The sequence below is a fragment of the Dendrobates tinctorius genome, unplaced genomic scaffold, assembly GCF_039654945.1.
Source record: "Dendrobates tinctorius isolate UK_male_01 unplaced genomic scaffold, ASM3965494v1 ptg000144l, whole genome shotgun sequence".
Lineage (NCBI taxonomy): Eukaryota > Metazoa > Chordata > Amphibia > Anura > Dendrobatidae > Dendrobates > Dendrobates tinctorius.
The window spans coordinates 7,610,202-7,625,893 of record NW_027361811.1 but is presented as its reverse complement, the minus strand read 5'-3'; the positions used below and the strand labels follow the sequence as shown (position 1 = coordinate 7,625,893).

The 15,692-nt window shown below is 43.0% G+C and overlaps 1 protein-coding gene across 3 annotated transcripts in view; it reads left to right on the top strand.

Annotated features, from left to right (window-relative positions):
- NAA35 (N-alpha-acetyltransferase 35, NatC auxiliary subunit) overlaps positions 1-8,141 on the top strand; it is a 143,538-nt gene extending 135,397 nt beyond the window's left edge. For all 3 annotated transcript variants that reach the window (XM_073545995.1, XM_073545996.1, XM_073545994.1), the window contains exon 23: positions 7,854-8,141. In XM_073545995.1, the coding sequence (XP_073402096.1) occupies positions 7,854-7,913 (60 nt within the window). In that variant the 3' untranslated portion in view covers positions 7,914-8,141. The remainder of the gene's footprint in view (positions 1-7,853) is intronic.
- Positions 8,142-15,692: the final 7,551 nt, after the last annotated feature.

The window sequence follows — 15,692 nt, the reverse complement described above, 5'->3', positions numbered from 1 at the left end:
TAGTTTCGTGAAAACTCGTGGGGCTATAGAAATTCCAAATGGTAGGGCCCTGTATTGAAATTACTTTCTCACCCTCGATGGAGACTGCCAGTCTGAGGTATTTTCGGGAGTATTTGTGGATGGGGATGTGATAGTACGCATCGCTGAGATTTAATACTGTCATGAAGCAATGTGGGAAGAAAATTTTGGTGGTTGACTTGATTGACTCCATTTTGAATTTCTGGTTTTTGACATAATCGTTTAGTCTTTTTAGATTTATAATTGTCCGGAAAGTACTGTCCGGTTTGGTCACCAGAAAAAGAGGCGAGTAGAACCCTCTGCCCCTCTCCTGCAGGGGAACATCCTGGAGGACTCTTTTGCCTAGTAAGCTTAGGACCTCTTTTTCGAGCGCTTTTTGTTCTCGTATTGAAGATCTTAGTGGAGTTACCACGTATTTTTGAGGTGGGAGAGAGAAAATCTATCCTCAGGCCTCATCCGATCAGATTTAATAACCAGGGGTTGTTCGATATTTTCCTCCAGGCTGGGAGAAAAAAGCTTAGCCTCCCTCCCACCCTGGGCCAACAGTCACTTGGAGGGTTTTTTGTCTCGGGACGAGTTACCGAAGAAGAACCCCCTATCTCTCCTTCTGTCATCCCATTTCTGTTCCCTCAGGAGTCTCCTCTGAAAAAACTTTTTGTTACGAAAGGACCTTTTAAAGCCTGTAAGACCTATGTTTGGGAATCCCTTTTTATCCCATGCCTTTTGGAGTATGTCATCCAGTGTCTCTCTGAATAGGAATTTTACTTCGCAGGGGATCGCTCATAGCTTCATCTTAGTCTGTAAGTCCCCTGGCCAACATTTGAGCCACAGCGTTCTTCGGGCTGCTGCTTTGGATGACAACCTCACTGAATCAGCTGATGAGTCTGCTAAGAAGGCCGCTGCTCCCCTTATTACTGGAATGGACTCCAGGATCTTCTCCCTGGGTGTACCTTCCCTTAACTGTTTCTCTAGTTGATCCACCCATACCATGAGGGCTCTGGAGGTACATGTTGCCGCTATGGCTGGCCTAAGATTTTCCCCAGCTGATTCACAAGTGCCCTTGAGGAAGGTATTGGCTTTTTTATCTAAGGGATCTTTTAGAGTGCCCATGTCCTCAAAGGGGAGTGCAAATTTTTTTGAGGCCTTGGTAACCGCTACGTCTAGTTTCGGGGCTTTGTCCCAAGATGTGGACGCCTCCTCGTCGAATAGATATTTCCTCTTAAGGGAAGGGACCGTAGAGTTTTTCCTATCCGGTTTTTCCCATTTTTTTTCTTTATCAGGCCCTGTACATTCTCGTATAGCGGGAACACTCTGCGTTTCTTTTGGCCCAGTCCCCCAAACATTGTCTTGGACTGATCTATCAGGCCGAGGGTCTGCCACCCCCATGGTAGCCTTTACTGCCTTTACTAACATGTCTACCTCATCTAGGGGAAAACAGTGACTGCCCCGTTTCTTCGTCTGAGGATGATGAGTCGGTGTCCGAAGTCTGTGAGGTAACCTCTCCTGACGTCAAGATCTCTGACTGGGAACCCGCTACTACATCCCTCTTTTTAGCTTTCCTTCTTTGTTTTAGGGATGAAAGGGCACTCTGAAACTCCGATCGGATTACAGCTCTTAGATCCGAGGCGTAATCCGGGGTTTAATCACAGAGAACTTCCTGTATGCAGGATTTGCAGAGCTTTTTATCCCAAGACACTGGTAGAGCTCTGCTACAGGTGGGGCATTCCCTGTTCTGTTTTCTCTTTCTTCTTTCCCTAATAAGGGAAAGAAGTCTATTACAATGGGGAACATTCACGTAGCTCACTCACCCAGATATGCACGGTTGCAGATACCGGTTCGGGAAGTGGTTTTAGGTCCGCAACGGGTTGATTCAAGGATGGTGACTTGCTCCTCGCAGCCGACCTGCTGCGCTGTGTGGAGTGGCTACTGGACCGGCCCTCGCGCCTGTCCTCCTTTTGCCGGTGATGGTGGTGGTGCTGCTTGGGCTGCTCCTCTTGCTGGTCGCTGTCCTCCATACTTACAGGACGCTTCCAGCGAGGAGTGGTTGCAGCGCTTCCTTTTTCAAATTTCCCGGCCTGTGACGTCACTTCCTCTCCCAGCCTGCACCGCTCTCTGCCCGCTTCCCGCAGTGCGCATACGCCGACTGCAGGGACCCGGAAGTCATCTTATCCATTTCCGGGGTAGCGCCATATTGGTACACCTCTGTACCATGGCGCTGCCCGCGCGTGTCCCGGGTCTCTCCCAGCCTCCTTTCTGGAGCGGTGGCTCGGTCCTCTCCCCCCCCCCCCGCTCACCCTGTTGAGACCGTCGGCTGCAGCGGTGGTGGCTTCAGGAACCGACCCCCGCCGCGACAGGGGCCTCCCCGCTTTCCAGACCACGGACGAGACAGCCCTGGATTCTCAGGTAAGCTGCTGCTGGTTCAATAGGTCACCCGTCAAGGACAGGAACCCAACTGGGGGCGGAGGAGAGGTGCCGCCCTTTTTATCTGTAGGTTCCTGTCCTTGATGGGCGGATCCCCTGTCTCCGTGGTGCCGTCATGGGTGAGAGAGAAAAGCCTTGAAAGGCAGTGGCCGCATCTTATAGTGGCCAAAACAGGTTCCCTTTTAATATCAGCCAATATTTACGCAAAATGTTATATGCATTTGTCCCATTTACATCATATGTCACTATGAATCTTCTAATCGGGTCCTCCACCTTTTTGGGAGCCACATCCAATAGCTTATCTCTATTTGTCACTTTAGCCGTATTGAATGCCCTATGTAACACCTTCTTAGGGTAACTTCTTGCCGAAAATCTCTGAAACCGATTTTTGATTCTCTCTTCCAAATAAAGCTTCATTAGAACAATTACACCTTGCCTGATGGTACTGCCCAACCGGTTTGCTGGCATCTAAAGACAGAGGGTGCCAGCTTTTCCAGTTAAAAAAAATTATTAGTTGACGTGGGTTTTCTCTATATATTAATTAGTATGTATATGAAATACATATGATGTCTTAATTGGAAGAGAGAGACCAAATCTGTTTGAGACCTACCCTAAGAAAGTGTTGCATAGGGCATTCAATAAGGCCAAAGCGACAAATAGAGAGGCTGTTGGATGAGGCTCCCAGAAAGTTGGAGTACCTATAAGATTCATAGGGACATGAAAATTTGATGTAAAAAGGACAAGTGCGTATAACATTGTGTAAATATTGGCTGATATTAGGAGCTGATACAGATTTAAGGGATGTCATTGGAGGATATCCATCTGTCACTTACTGCAGGGGCAAAAATCGGTTCATGCACATTTTGGAAGTACTTTCCAAGAATAAGTAAATTTACCCACCCTGTAGACAATAGAGTATTTTATAATGGATAACACTAATTGTAAGGCCAGAGGTGTAACACGTCTATGTAATAAGATGCCCCTGCCTCAAATTTTACATAGGGAAATCAATACATGAATTGAGGAGACTACTATCCAAGTCATTAGCTCGGTTAATAAGGGCACTGATACATACTGTATCAGTGCATGCATTGAAGGAAACAATTATTTGACCCCTTGCTGATTTTGTAAGTTTTCCCACTGACAAAAACCTGAACAGTCTATAATTTTAAAGGTAGGTTAATTTTAACATTGAGAAATAGAATATCAAAAATAAAATCATTGTATAAATTATATAAATTTATTTGCATTGTGCAGTGAGAAATAAGAATTTGATCCCTCTGGCAAACAAGACTTAATACTTGATGGCAAAACCCTTGTTGGCAAGCACAGCAGTCAGACGGTTTTTGTAGTAATATCCGAGAGTTGACCCGTAATAAGACACCGAATGCGAAAATAAACTGTGTTCCAAATTATTATGCAAAAAGAGTTTAGGTGTGATAAGGTTAGAATGTTTTTTTGTTTGTCATTTAAACTCATTGATGGTGATGTGTGTCAGGGCTCTTTATATCACTGAAAGCAATTGCAGATACCTGTGCAAATTAGTTTGGCAGGTGTGTCCAAATAATGGCAAGACTACTTAAGAAGGCTGTTCCACATTATTAAGCAGCCTACATTTTTTGCCAAAATGGGAAAGAAAAAGGATGTGTCGGTTGCTGAGAAGCAACAAATTGTGGAGTATTTAGGTCAAGGCATGACTACAATCAACATTGCCAAAACACTTCATTGTGATCATCGCACAATCAAGAAGTATGCAGCTGATTCCCAGCACACACGTGTGCGTGCTGATAAGGAAAAATTGAGGACTCTTTCCAGCAGGCAATTGCGTCAGGTTAAAAGAGCAGCTGCAAAAATGCCTTGTCATAGCAGCAGACAAGTTTTTGAAGCTGCAGGTGCCTCCAACGTCCCCCGAACAACAAGATGCAGGGTCCTTCAGAGGTTTGCTGCTGTGCGTAAGCCATCCTGTCGACCACCTCTATCCACTGCACACAAGCAGAAACGGCTCCAGTGGGCCAAACGATACATGAAGACTGACTTCCAAACTGTTTTGTTCACCGATGAGTGCCGTGCAACACTCGCTGGTCCAGATGGATGGAGGATGGCTGGTTGATGGAGACCCCATGAAAACACGGCTAAGGCGCCAACAAGGAGGAGGTGGAGTAATGTTTTGGGCTGGAATCATGGGGAGAGAGATTGTCGGCCCCTTTAGGATCCCTGAAGGGGTAAAGATGAACTCCATAATCTATGTGGAGTTTCTAAAACAGCACTTCCTGCCATGGTTCAAGAGGAAGAACCGTGCTTTCCGCAGCAAGATCATTTTCATGCATGATACATGATGCACCGTCTCATGCTGCAAATAACACATCTGCATCTCTGGCTGCTATGGGCATAAAAGAGGACAAACTTATGGTGTGGCCACCATCTTCCCCTGACCTCAACCCCATTGAGAACCTCTGGAGCATCATCAAAAGGAGTGTCTATGATGGTGGGAGGCAGTTCACATCTAAGCAACAGCTCTGGGAGGGTATTCTGTCCACATGCAAAACAATTGAAGCACAAACCATCCAAAAACTGACAAATTCAATGGACGAGAGAGTTCAGAAGATTCTTTCGAGCAAGGGGTCCTATGTGCAAATGTAACATCACCTAGAATAAAGTTTTGACTTGAAAACGGTTTGATTTAATTTTGTAATAAGCTGATAATGCTTATAATTTCACAATTGACCATTTTTTTTGTTCAAAATAAAAAGGTTGAAAACTCTGCTGTGCATAATAATTTGGAACATGCATTTTGAGTTTCTTATTTTTAAAAATATACTGTTTTCATAGGCAGTTTTTTCAAAAACATTGCAATTATACTAGAATATTAGATGACTGGAAAATAACACTGACTGCAATTCATATAGGAAATTTAGAGAAAATATGAGGAAATATTTTTTGGAACACAGTGTAGTACTATTAACATAAGTAATAAATCTTCCTGGGGCACTAAAAACCTATACAATCATTTTACCAAAGATATTACATTATGTAAGAATGTATACATGTCCTGATGGGAAAAAAATTTAAACACTCCATTAAGCTTAGACAAATGGGAAAAGGCTATAAGACAGAGACTGGTCAAACCCGAACATCCAGGGTTTTGCCAAACAGTTAAAAAAAAGTTTTGATTTGGGTACCAGAATAGTACCTGAAACCAATTCACTTGAATGGGGGGCCCAAACATCCCGTGCTTGCCATGCTGTCATCTGTATGACAGTGCAGCAACACTGCTTTTGATGGATGGTAAAATCATTACCACCGGTCAGCCAGTGTGAGCCCTCAGCTGTAATCTGAGTTCACTGGCGGCAGCTGATGGGACTACTACTCCTTGCGGAGATAATCGCTAGCACTGTGAGAAATTTCTCACGGGAAAGTGGCGAGTTCACCGGGAGAAATTTCTCACGGTCAACTTCGGTGAATTAACTGCTGCACCGTGAGTTTTTTTTTTTTTCCCCTCTCGCTGTTCTAGCGGTGAGGTCACTGCAATTCAGGGGCCTGACTAGGAACGCAGCCTCAGTGATCTCTGGTAACCTCGATGACGTCAGAGGCAGCTCATTCCTCAGTGGTTCTCAGTCTGGATGGTTGCATCTGTTTATCTCTAGACATGGATTACGGCGTGGGAAACAACAACACAGGTGTGGGCTATGGTTGTTTTATTACAGGAGACAAGGGCTTCAATGGAATGGTTGTTAGATGAGTATAACTGTTTGTTAATTTTTAAATAAGAGACTTTATTCTGGCTGTGTGGTTATTTACAACACAATTATAGGATTTGTAATGGATAGGCGTCTTACAGATGCTTGATGCCACTGGACAATACACAGTTGACATCAACCCCACTTGCCAAGTGTGAAGAGCCGGGCGAACTTCCAGAATTAGCGCATCTAATAGATGCGCCTTTTTGGGGCAGCTGCAGGCTGCTATTTTTAGGCTGAGGGGGGCAATATCCATAGCTCCTTAACAGCCTGAGAACACCAGCCCCCCAGCTGTCTGCTTTAGCTTGGCCGGTTGCCAAAAACAGGGGAGACCCCATGCAGTGTTTTTTTTTTATTTTTTTTTTACATTAAATATTTTTTAAAGAAAACAGCGTGGGGGACCCCTCTTCTTGATAACCAGCCTCGCTAGCACTGACAGCTGAGGGTGTTAGCCTACAGCTGTCAGTTTTGCCAGGCTGGTAAAAATGTAGGGGAACCCATGTTTTTTTTTTTTTTTAATTATTTAGAGGGCAGGCACCAGCTGATGAATACACTCCCATCAGCCACCACCTGCTGTTGTTATTAGTGGCAGCAGGCGTAGGCTGATGGGAGCAGTAGTCCCATTAGCTAACACCAGTGACTGGAGGTAAACTTTTTCTCTCTGATCACAGCTGTGGGCTTGCGCGGTCATCTGACAGTGTCAGAACCGCTACGCTCTAGCCAGTCAGAGCAGCAGCGCGAGAAACAGTGTTCGTGATGCTGAACCTGAACAGTAATACGGTCTTCCTGGTGAAGTCAATGTTTGGGGTTCATGCCCAAACAGTAGGTGTTCGGTATGGACCCTGAACTTTAGCTGCTTAACTCCCAGACAGGAGAAGGATTGGACAGTGGAAATCTAATGTGCCAGATTCTCCTCTTCCCCAATATCATCTGGGGAGTACCAATTTGGTATTAAGGTACTGTCACACTTAGCGATGTACCAGCGATCCCGACCAGCGATATGACGCGGTCAGGATCGCTGGTACATCGCTAAGTGGTCGCTAGTGAGCTGCCACACAGGCAGATCTCACTAGCGACATCGCTGGGGACAGGGGTCGCTACTTACCTGTCACACCAGGCGATCCTGCGTCCTCCCGCCCGGCTCCACGCGTTGCTCGTCGTCACAGCAGGAAGCGCCGCAGGAAGCTGACGACGAGAAACAGTCCAGCCTGTTCTCAAGCGATCAGCGATTACCAGCGGGGGAGCCGGTCGGAGGTAAGTATCAGACACAGTGATATCGCTGGCAATATCGCTATAACGTCACAAGTTATAGCGATATTGCTAGCGATATCACTTAGTGTGACAGGCCCTTAACTCGTCTGGACAAGTGCTAGACAAAACTGACAGATTTCTTAGAACCCATTTGCCAAGAGTAAGGTCTCACTAGTTTTGTATAATAGCTGAATCCTATTGATAAGATGCTAAGGTTTTATAACATGACCTATTTTTCCATGTTACTAAAATTCTGTAACAAATGTTTCTAGCAGTCAGTAATAACATAGCTCATGTGGCAAAGGACATGGTATTCTGCCTTAGACCACTTGTAGTTAAGCAATTTCTGGTTTGCCCAGTGAAACCTATACAAGCCTGTTATCATTGCATGCACATAACATTGTGTTTATTTTTTTTCTTGTACAGGTTCCTCCAGAATTTGACTTTTCTGCACACAAGTATTTCCCTGCTGTGAAACTTGTATAAATAGTCAGCAAAAAGACTGTAAGCCGTTTTCCTAGCAGCGTGTTCTGACCTGGTATTGTGTGCTGATTGCAGGACACACAGGAACCTAGACTTTTTTCCATTTTTATTTTTTAGTGCACTGGTTACTTTTATGTAAAGCCACAAGGTGGACATTCTTTGTAAATTGGCTGTGTGGGGTTTAATTCTTGTGTTCTAATACCAATGTTTTCCATTAAATATTTAAAATAGCTTGGGTGTCCAATTTTATTACCAAGGATCCCCCAGGTCTGAATACTGCAATTTGCCTCATGAAACAAGTCTCCCACTGCACTTATTGTACAATCATTTCTGTAGAAAATGGCTGGGCCGAGATCACACAGCTACATTTGGACTATAAAGGCGTACCTCCTATTTCCCCCCCCCCCCAAATTTGAGGGGGAAAAGTCTTAAGTCCACACAATGTGGAAAATCCAAATGGGGTGTTGGACAGTTTTCACTTCTTATTCTGGTACAATAATGACCAATCATAAGCAAACAACACTTAAAGGGGTTTTCCCATCTCCAAGATCCTATCCCAATGTGTGTAATATTAATACTAGCAAATATCTCCAATTAGAAACGTAGTATAGTGTTTCTGAATTGCTAGGTCTCTTTCCTCATGTGCAGGCATTGCAGGACTTTAGGTAGTAACACCAGAAGCACCAAAAATAACCCCTAAAATTTAGCTTTTAATTCAATAACTAAAAACATTAGTGAAAATGACTAAAAGAAGGAGTAGTAGAGGACAAAAATGAAGGGTAAAAAATATTTTAGTTCTCTTCAGTTATCACATAATGGGCCACCAGCTAAATTGCCCTAGTCAGCCCTAGTTTTTAACCCTTCCTAGCCGCGGAGGTTGGCACCCTAGTTGTAGACGATATGGCGCCCCCGCTCAACGTCGGTATCCCTAATGGCCCCTACGTCTCCCTACATATACAAAAAGGGACACAAAAAAGAAACACACACTTATAATACCGAAAAAAATATATAAAGAGACATGAATGGTCTCATAGATAATACTAAATTGCTATGAACTTATCTCGTAGTATTTCTGATGGTATGAAAACCCCAAAAAGACCTTATCTCGGAGTCAAAAAAAGTGATAGATGGGGTTAATATCCGGCAGCTTAGAGAAGGACTTATCTCGTAGTCACAAAAATGCTAAGAAGCTGCAAATGGCAGACCCAATTACCAAATAGCAAAATTATTAAAAAAAGGCTACAAGAGAATTCAATGAAAAGCACATATACTGATTTATTTGTTGGAAAAAATTTGTTGGAAAATAGTACAAAAATTGTACATTAAAGGCAGTAAAAAAAGCAGCCTATGTAGCACATACGGCAGCCGTTACCTTGCAAGTGAGGGTAAAGATCACACTATTTCACAGGAATACAATATTCCACTCAAATCCATTATCAGTGCATAAAACAAAACACACCAAAATGTGCTACCTAACAAAAATCATATATAAATGAAAAAATGAGGCTACCATATTCATCTCTGATTATGCAGCGTGGTACACCGATATTCAAGTAGCAATGCATACAAAGTCACATAGCATAATTGCTCAGTAGATTAAATCTGAATAGATAGTACCACAGAGGGATCTGCCAAAAATAATGTACAACATTATACTTATCAGCCACTTGATGCATATGGAAACCCGACGCGTTTCCCCCTCTTAGTCCGCTGAGGGTTCATCAGGGGTCAAAAAGTGGGGTCTCATTACCCCTGGCCGAGAGAGCAATACAGTGTGCGGCTTTACTCCAAGCGCGTTCACCGCCATTGTTTAAAGATTCCGCGCCGGTATAGAACGCCCACTTCCGGTCACCACAACCAAGATGGTGGTCTAAACCGGAAGGGATCATATTGAGGACGGACAGTACTCAAAGGGCCGTGCAGCAGCCACCTGAATGACGTAGACGCCGCGCACCTTACTAAAAAGCACTGATGGAAACAGGAAATTCACAAACTAGTGCCTGAAGCGAAATGATTAAATAAAGTGATACATCCATCACAATGGAAATGCCATATCCCGCAAATAATGTGCGGACAATCTTATAGAAAGAGTGTAACTAGTTGAAAAATAACATGCGCACGTAACCATCCACATAAATTCAACAGCTTTATTGTTCAGAGCACCTAAAACTTCAAAAAAATAGATGAAAACAGTCCTCAATGGCATGGAGTGGAATAAATGTATCCCTAAATAGAATAAATAGAAAATAAGAAACAAATGAAAAAATACCAATAGTAATAATATACCGACCAAATTATCAAAAACACTATAAAGAGCTGGCTGGGAAAATGTGAAACACACTGATTATAGATAACTACTAAAATTTAGCTGTTCATTCAGGCCTTTTGGGCTCTGTCATTCAAGCCAAAAAATCCAGCGTGTCTCACGCTGTAGGATTCTATTATCCCAATCTCCCTGTCTGACTGCGGGCTGCCCTCTCTCTATAACACGAAAATTAATGTTTATCATCACCTTCATGTACCATATTGACATGACGGGCTAAAGGGGTATCTCTTTTATGTCTAATATCCCCCAAATGTTCACCTATGCGGACACGTAATTCACGCTTTGTTTTGCCAACATAGTCAAGGGGGCAGGTACAAGTACACAGATATACAACTCCAGTGGTTTTGCAATTTGCAAAGCTTTTCATTTCGTAAATCCTCTTTGTATAGGCACTGCAAAAAGTATGGGATACACAGATATATTTGCAGAAGCTGCAGTGTCCACACTTAAAGGTACCTGTTGCTCTATTCCGCAGCCACGTTTCTTCTCTTTTCTGAGGTTCCAAATGACTACCTACCACCTGATCCCTTATTGACCTACCCTTCCTAAATGTAACTGATGGACCCTGAGTGATACAATCACATATGTCATTATCCATTTTCAGGATAGGCCAATACTTCTCCAGAATGTTCATAACTTTACCGGATTGGTCATCGAAGGTCCCTATCAATCTAGTAATTGTATTAGAGTCCTCCCTAACCCTCGGAGTCAACAATGACATCCTACTTACTTGTTTGGCGTGCTTATAGGCCGGTTCAATCACCCTTGTTGGATATCCCCTGCTCCTAAACCTCCTCCATAGATCACTCGACTGCAGTTCAAAATCATTCCAATCAGAGCAGTTCCTCCGAACTCTGAGGAACTGACCCCTCGGTATACCTCGTTTAAGAGGGGGGGGATGATGATTTTCCCACCTTAGTCGAGGTTGGTTTTCGGTGCAGGTTGGTTTTAAGCAAGCCATCTGAAGAAATAGAAATATTAACATCCAGGAATGTGATCTGATCTCCACCTACCTCATGGGTGAAGAAAAGACCCAACTCATTATTAAGGGTATCAACAAAGGATCTGAATGATTCTCCACACCCCGCCCAGAGGACGAGGATGTCGTCAATGTACCGACCCCAGAATAATATCTTCGGGGACCAGACTACATCCTCGTCCCCAAAGACCTTAGTGTCCTCCCACCAGCCCAGGAGCAAATTAGCATAAGTAGGGGCACAAGGGCTCCCCATCGCTGTGCCCCTGAGCTGGTGGTAGTACCTCCCATTAAATAGGAAGAAATTGTGACACAATACAAATTGAAGAAGTTCCAGCAGGAAATTATTGTGTGCTCCAAAGTGGATACCCCTCCCCTTGAGAAAATGTTCAACAGCTCTTAGACCTTCTGTATGGCCAATACTGCTATACAAAGCCTCATCAATGGAGGCCAGTATCGTACCTGGGTCCACTGTGATTCCTTCAAGTTTATTAAGAAGGTCCATAGTATCTCTCAAATATGAAGGGAGGGATAGCACAAATGGTCTCAACAATTGATCCATTAACATGCGCACGTAACCATCCGCTTAAATTCAACAGCTTTATTGTTCAGAGCACCTAAAACTTCAAAAAAATAGATGAAAACAGTCCTCAATGGCATGGAGTGGAATAAACGTATCCCTAAATAGAATAGAAAATAAGAAACAAATGAAAAAATACCAATAGTAATAATATACCGACCAAATTATCAAAAACACTCTTTTCTATATCTGACAAATTAGCACCATACAAACTACGGGAGCGGACAAACAATCAAAAATGAGGGCTCTGGTTGTAGGGGACAATGGCAATCAGATAATTAATTTGTCCTCATACAATTTGTCAGATATAGAAAAGAGGGTTCTTGAGCGGGGGTTATCCTTTGTTCCTACGACCAGGTTTGACCCATTTGTATGGGTTAAGGATATTAATTTATTTACACGAAAACTTAAGTGGAAATTTTTTTTTGCTCTGAATGATAAAAACAAATGTCAACAACTTGGGATAACGGAGGAGGAACTTCCTGATGTAATGCTTTAGCTGATTTGTCTGAGGAAGGGCAGAGAGATATTGGGGTGGGCCCTTTTTCTGATTTGAAACCAAAAAGCAAAAAGATGCCACCCATTGGTGATACTGGGAGTATTGACATTTTTCAACAGCTTGTCTCGGCAGAGATCTGTAAGATTGACTCCAAGAGAGATAGGGTCCCACCTAATCTCTCCTTCCGTGAGAGAAAGGCTTTGGAGGAACTTGGTGGTAATGACCGGATTGTATTGAAGCCCTCTGATAAAGGGGGTAACACTGTTATCCTCAACAGAGACAAATATATTCAAATGTGTATGAGGATTCTCTGACAAATCAACGTATGAGCTGCTGAGGAGTGATCCGACGAAGGAGTATAGTCTGAAATTGTCAGCATTGCTTAAAAAGGCATTAGATTCGAAGTTGATCTCAAAGAATGAGTTCAATTTCTTATTACCCAAGTGGCCAGTTACAGCTACGTTTTACTCCCTGCCTAAGATTCATAAGGGGTTCAATCCCCTTAAGAGTAGACCAATCGTTTCGGGGATCGATGCCCTTTGTCAGAACTCCAGCAGGTATTTGGATCAATTGTTGAGACCATTTGTGCTATCCCTCCCTTCATATTTGAGAGATACTATGGACCTTCTTAATAAACTTGAAGGAATCACAGTGGACCCAGGTACGATACTGGCCTCCATTGATGAGGCTTTGTATAGCAGTATTGGCCATACAGAAGGTCTAAGAGCTGTTGAACATTTTCTCAAGGGGAGGGGTATCCACTTTGGAGCACACAACAATTTCCTGCTGGACCTTCTTCAATTTGTATTGTCACAATTTCTTCCTATTTAATGGGAGGTACTACCACCAGCTCAGGGGCACAGCGATGGGGAGCCCTTGTGCCCCTACTTATGCTAATTTGCTCCTGGGCTGGTGGGAGGACCCTAAGGTCTTTGGGGACGAGGATGTAGTCTGGTCCCCAAAGATATTATTCTGGGGTCGGTACATTGACGACATCCTCGTCCTCTGGGCGGGGTGTGGAGAATCATTCAGATCCTTTGTTGATACCCTTAATAATGAGTTGGGTCTTTTCTTCACCCATGAGGTAGGTGGAGATCAGATCACATTCCTGGATGTTATTTCTATTTCTTCAGATGGCTTGCTTAAAACCAACCTGCACCGAAAACCAACCTCTACTAACAGTCTCTTGAGGTGGTAAAATCATCATCCCCCCCCTCTTAAACGAGGTATACCGAGGGGTCAGTTCCTCAGAGTTCGGAGGAACTGCTCTGATTGGAATGATTTTGAACTGCAGTCGAGTAGTGGAGGAGGTTTAGGAGCAGGGGATATCCAACAAGGGTGATTGAACCGGCCTATAAGCACGCCAAACAAGTAAGTAGGATGTCATTGTTGACTCCGAGGGTTAGGGAGGACGCTAATACAATTACTAGATTGATAGGGACCTTCGATGACTAATCCGGTAAAGTTATGAACATTCTGGAGAAGTATTGGCCTATCCTGAAAATGGATAATGACATATGTGATTGTATCACTCAGGGTCCATCAGTTACATTTAGGAAGGGTAGGTCAATAAGGGATCGGGTGGTAGGTAGTCATTTGGAACCTCAGAAAAGAGAAGAAACGTGGCTGCGGAATAGAGCAACAGGTACCTTTAAGTGTGGACACTGCAGCTTCTGCAAATATATCTGTGTATCCCATACTTTTTGCAGTGCCTATACAAAGAGGATTTACGAAATGAAAAGCTTTGCAAATTGCAAAACCACTGGAGTTGTATATCTGTGTACTTGTACCTGCCCCCTTGACTATGTTGGCAAAACAAAGCGTGAATTACGTGTCCGCATAGGTGAACATTTGGGGGATATTAGACGTAAAAGAGATACCCCTTTAGCCCGTCATGTCAATATGGTACATGAAGGTGATGATAAACATATTAATTTTCGTGTTATAGAGAGAGGGCAGCCCGCAGTCAGACAGGGAGATTGGGATAATAGAATCCTACAGCGTGAGACACGCTGGATTTTTTGGCTTGAATCACAGAGCCCAAAAGGCCTGAATGAACAGCTAAATTTTAGTAGTTATCTATAATCAGTGTGTTTCACATTTTCCCAGCCAGCTCTTTATAGTGTTTTTGATAATTTGGTCGGTATATTATTACTATTGGTATTTTTTCATTTGTTTCTTATTTTCTATTTATTCTATTTAGGGATACATTTATTCCACTCCATGCCATTGAGGACTGTTTTCATCTATTTTTTTTTGAAGTTTTAGGTGCTCTGAACAATAAAGCTGTTGAATTTATGTGGATGGTTACGTGCGCATGTTATTTTTCAACTAGTTACACTCTTTCTATAAGATTGTCCGCACATTATTTGCGGGATATGGCATTTCCATTGTGATGGATGTATCACTTTATTTAATCATTTTGCTTCAGGCACTAGTTTGTGAATTTCCTGTTTCCATCAGTGCTTTTTAGTAAGGTGCGCGGCGTCTACGTCATTCAGGTGGCTGCTGCACGGCCCTTTGAGTACTGTCCGTCCTCAATATGATCCCTTCCGGTTTAGACCACCATCTTGGATTGTGGTGACCGGAAGTGGGCGTTCTATACCGGCGCGGAATCTTTAAACAATGGCGGTGAACGCGCTTGGAGTAAAGCCGCACACTGTATTGCTCTCTCGGCCAGGGGTAATGAGACCCCACTTTTTGACCCCTGATGAACCCTCAGCGGACTAAGAGGGGGAAACGCGTCGGGTTTCCATATGCATCAAGTGGCTGATAAGTATAATGTTGTACATTATTTTTGGCAGATCCCTCTGTGGTACTATCTATTCAGATTTAATCTACTGAGCAATTATGCTATGTGACTTTGTATGCATTGCTACTTGAATATCGGTGTACCACGCTGCATAATCAGAGATGAATATGGTAGCCTCATTTTTTCATTTATTTATATATGATTTTTGTTAGGTAGCACATTTTGGTGTGTTTTGTTTTATGCACTGATATTGGATTTGAGTTGAATATTGTATTCCTGTGAAATAGGGTGATCTTTACCCTCACTTGCAAGGTAACGGCTGCCGTATGTGCTACATAGGCTGCTTTTTTTACTGCCTTTAATGTACAATTTTTGTACTATTTTCCAACAAATTTTTTCCAACAAATAAATCGGTATATGTGCTTTTCATTGAATTCTCTTGTAGCCGTTTTTTTTTAATAATTTTGCTATTTGGTAATTGGGTCTGCCATTTGCAGCTTATTAGCATTTTTGTGACTACGAGATAAGTCCTTCTCTAAGCTGCCGGATATTAACCCCATCTATCACTTTTTTTTGACTCCGAGATAAGGTCTTTTTGGGGTTTTCATACCATCAGAAATACTACGAGATAAGTTCATAGCAATTTAGT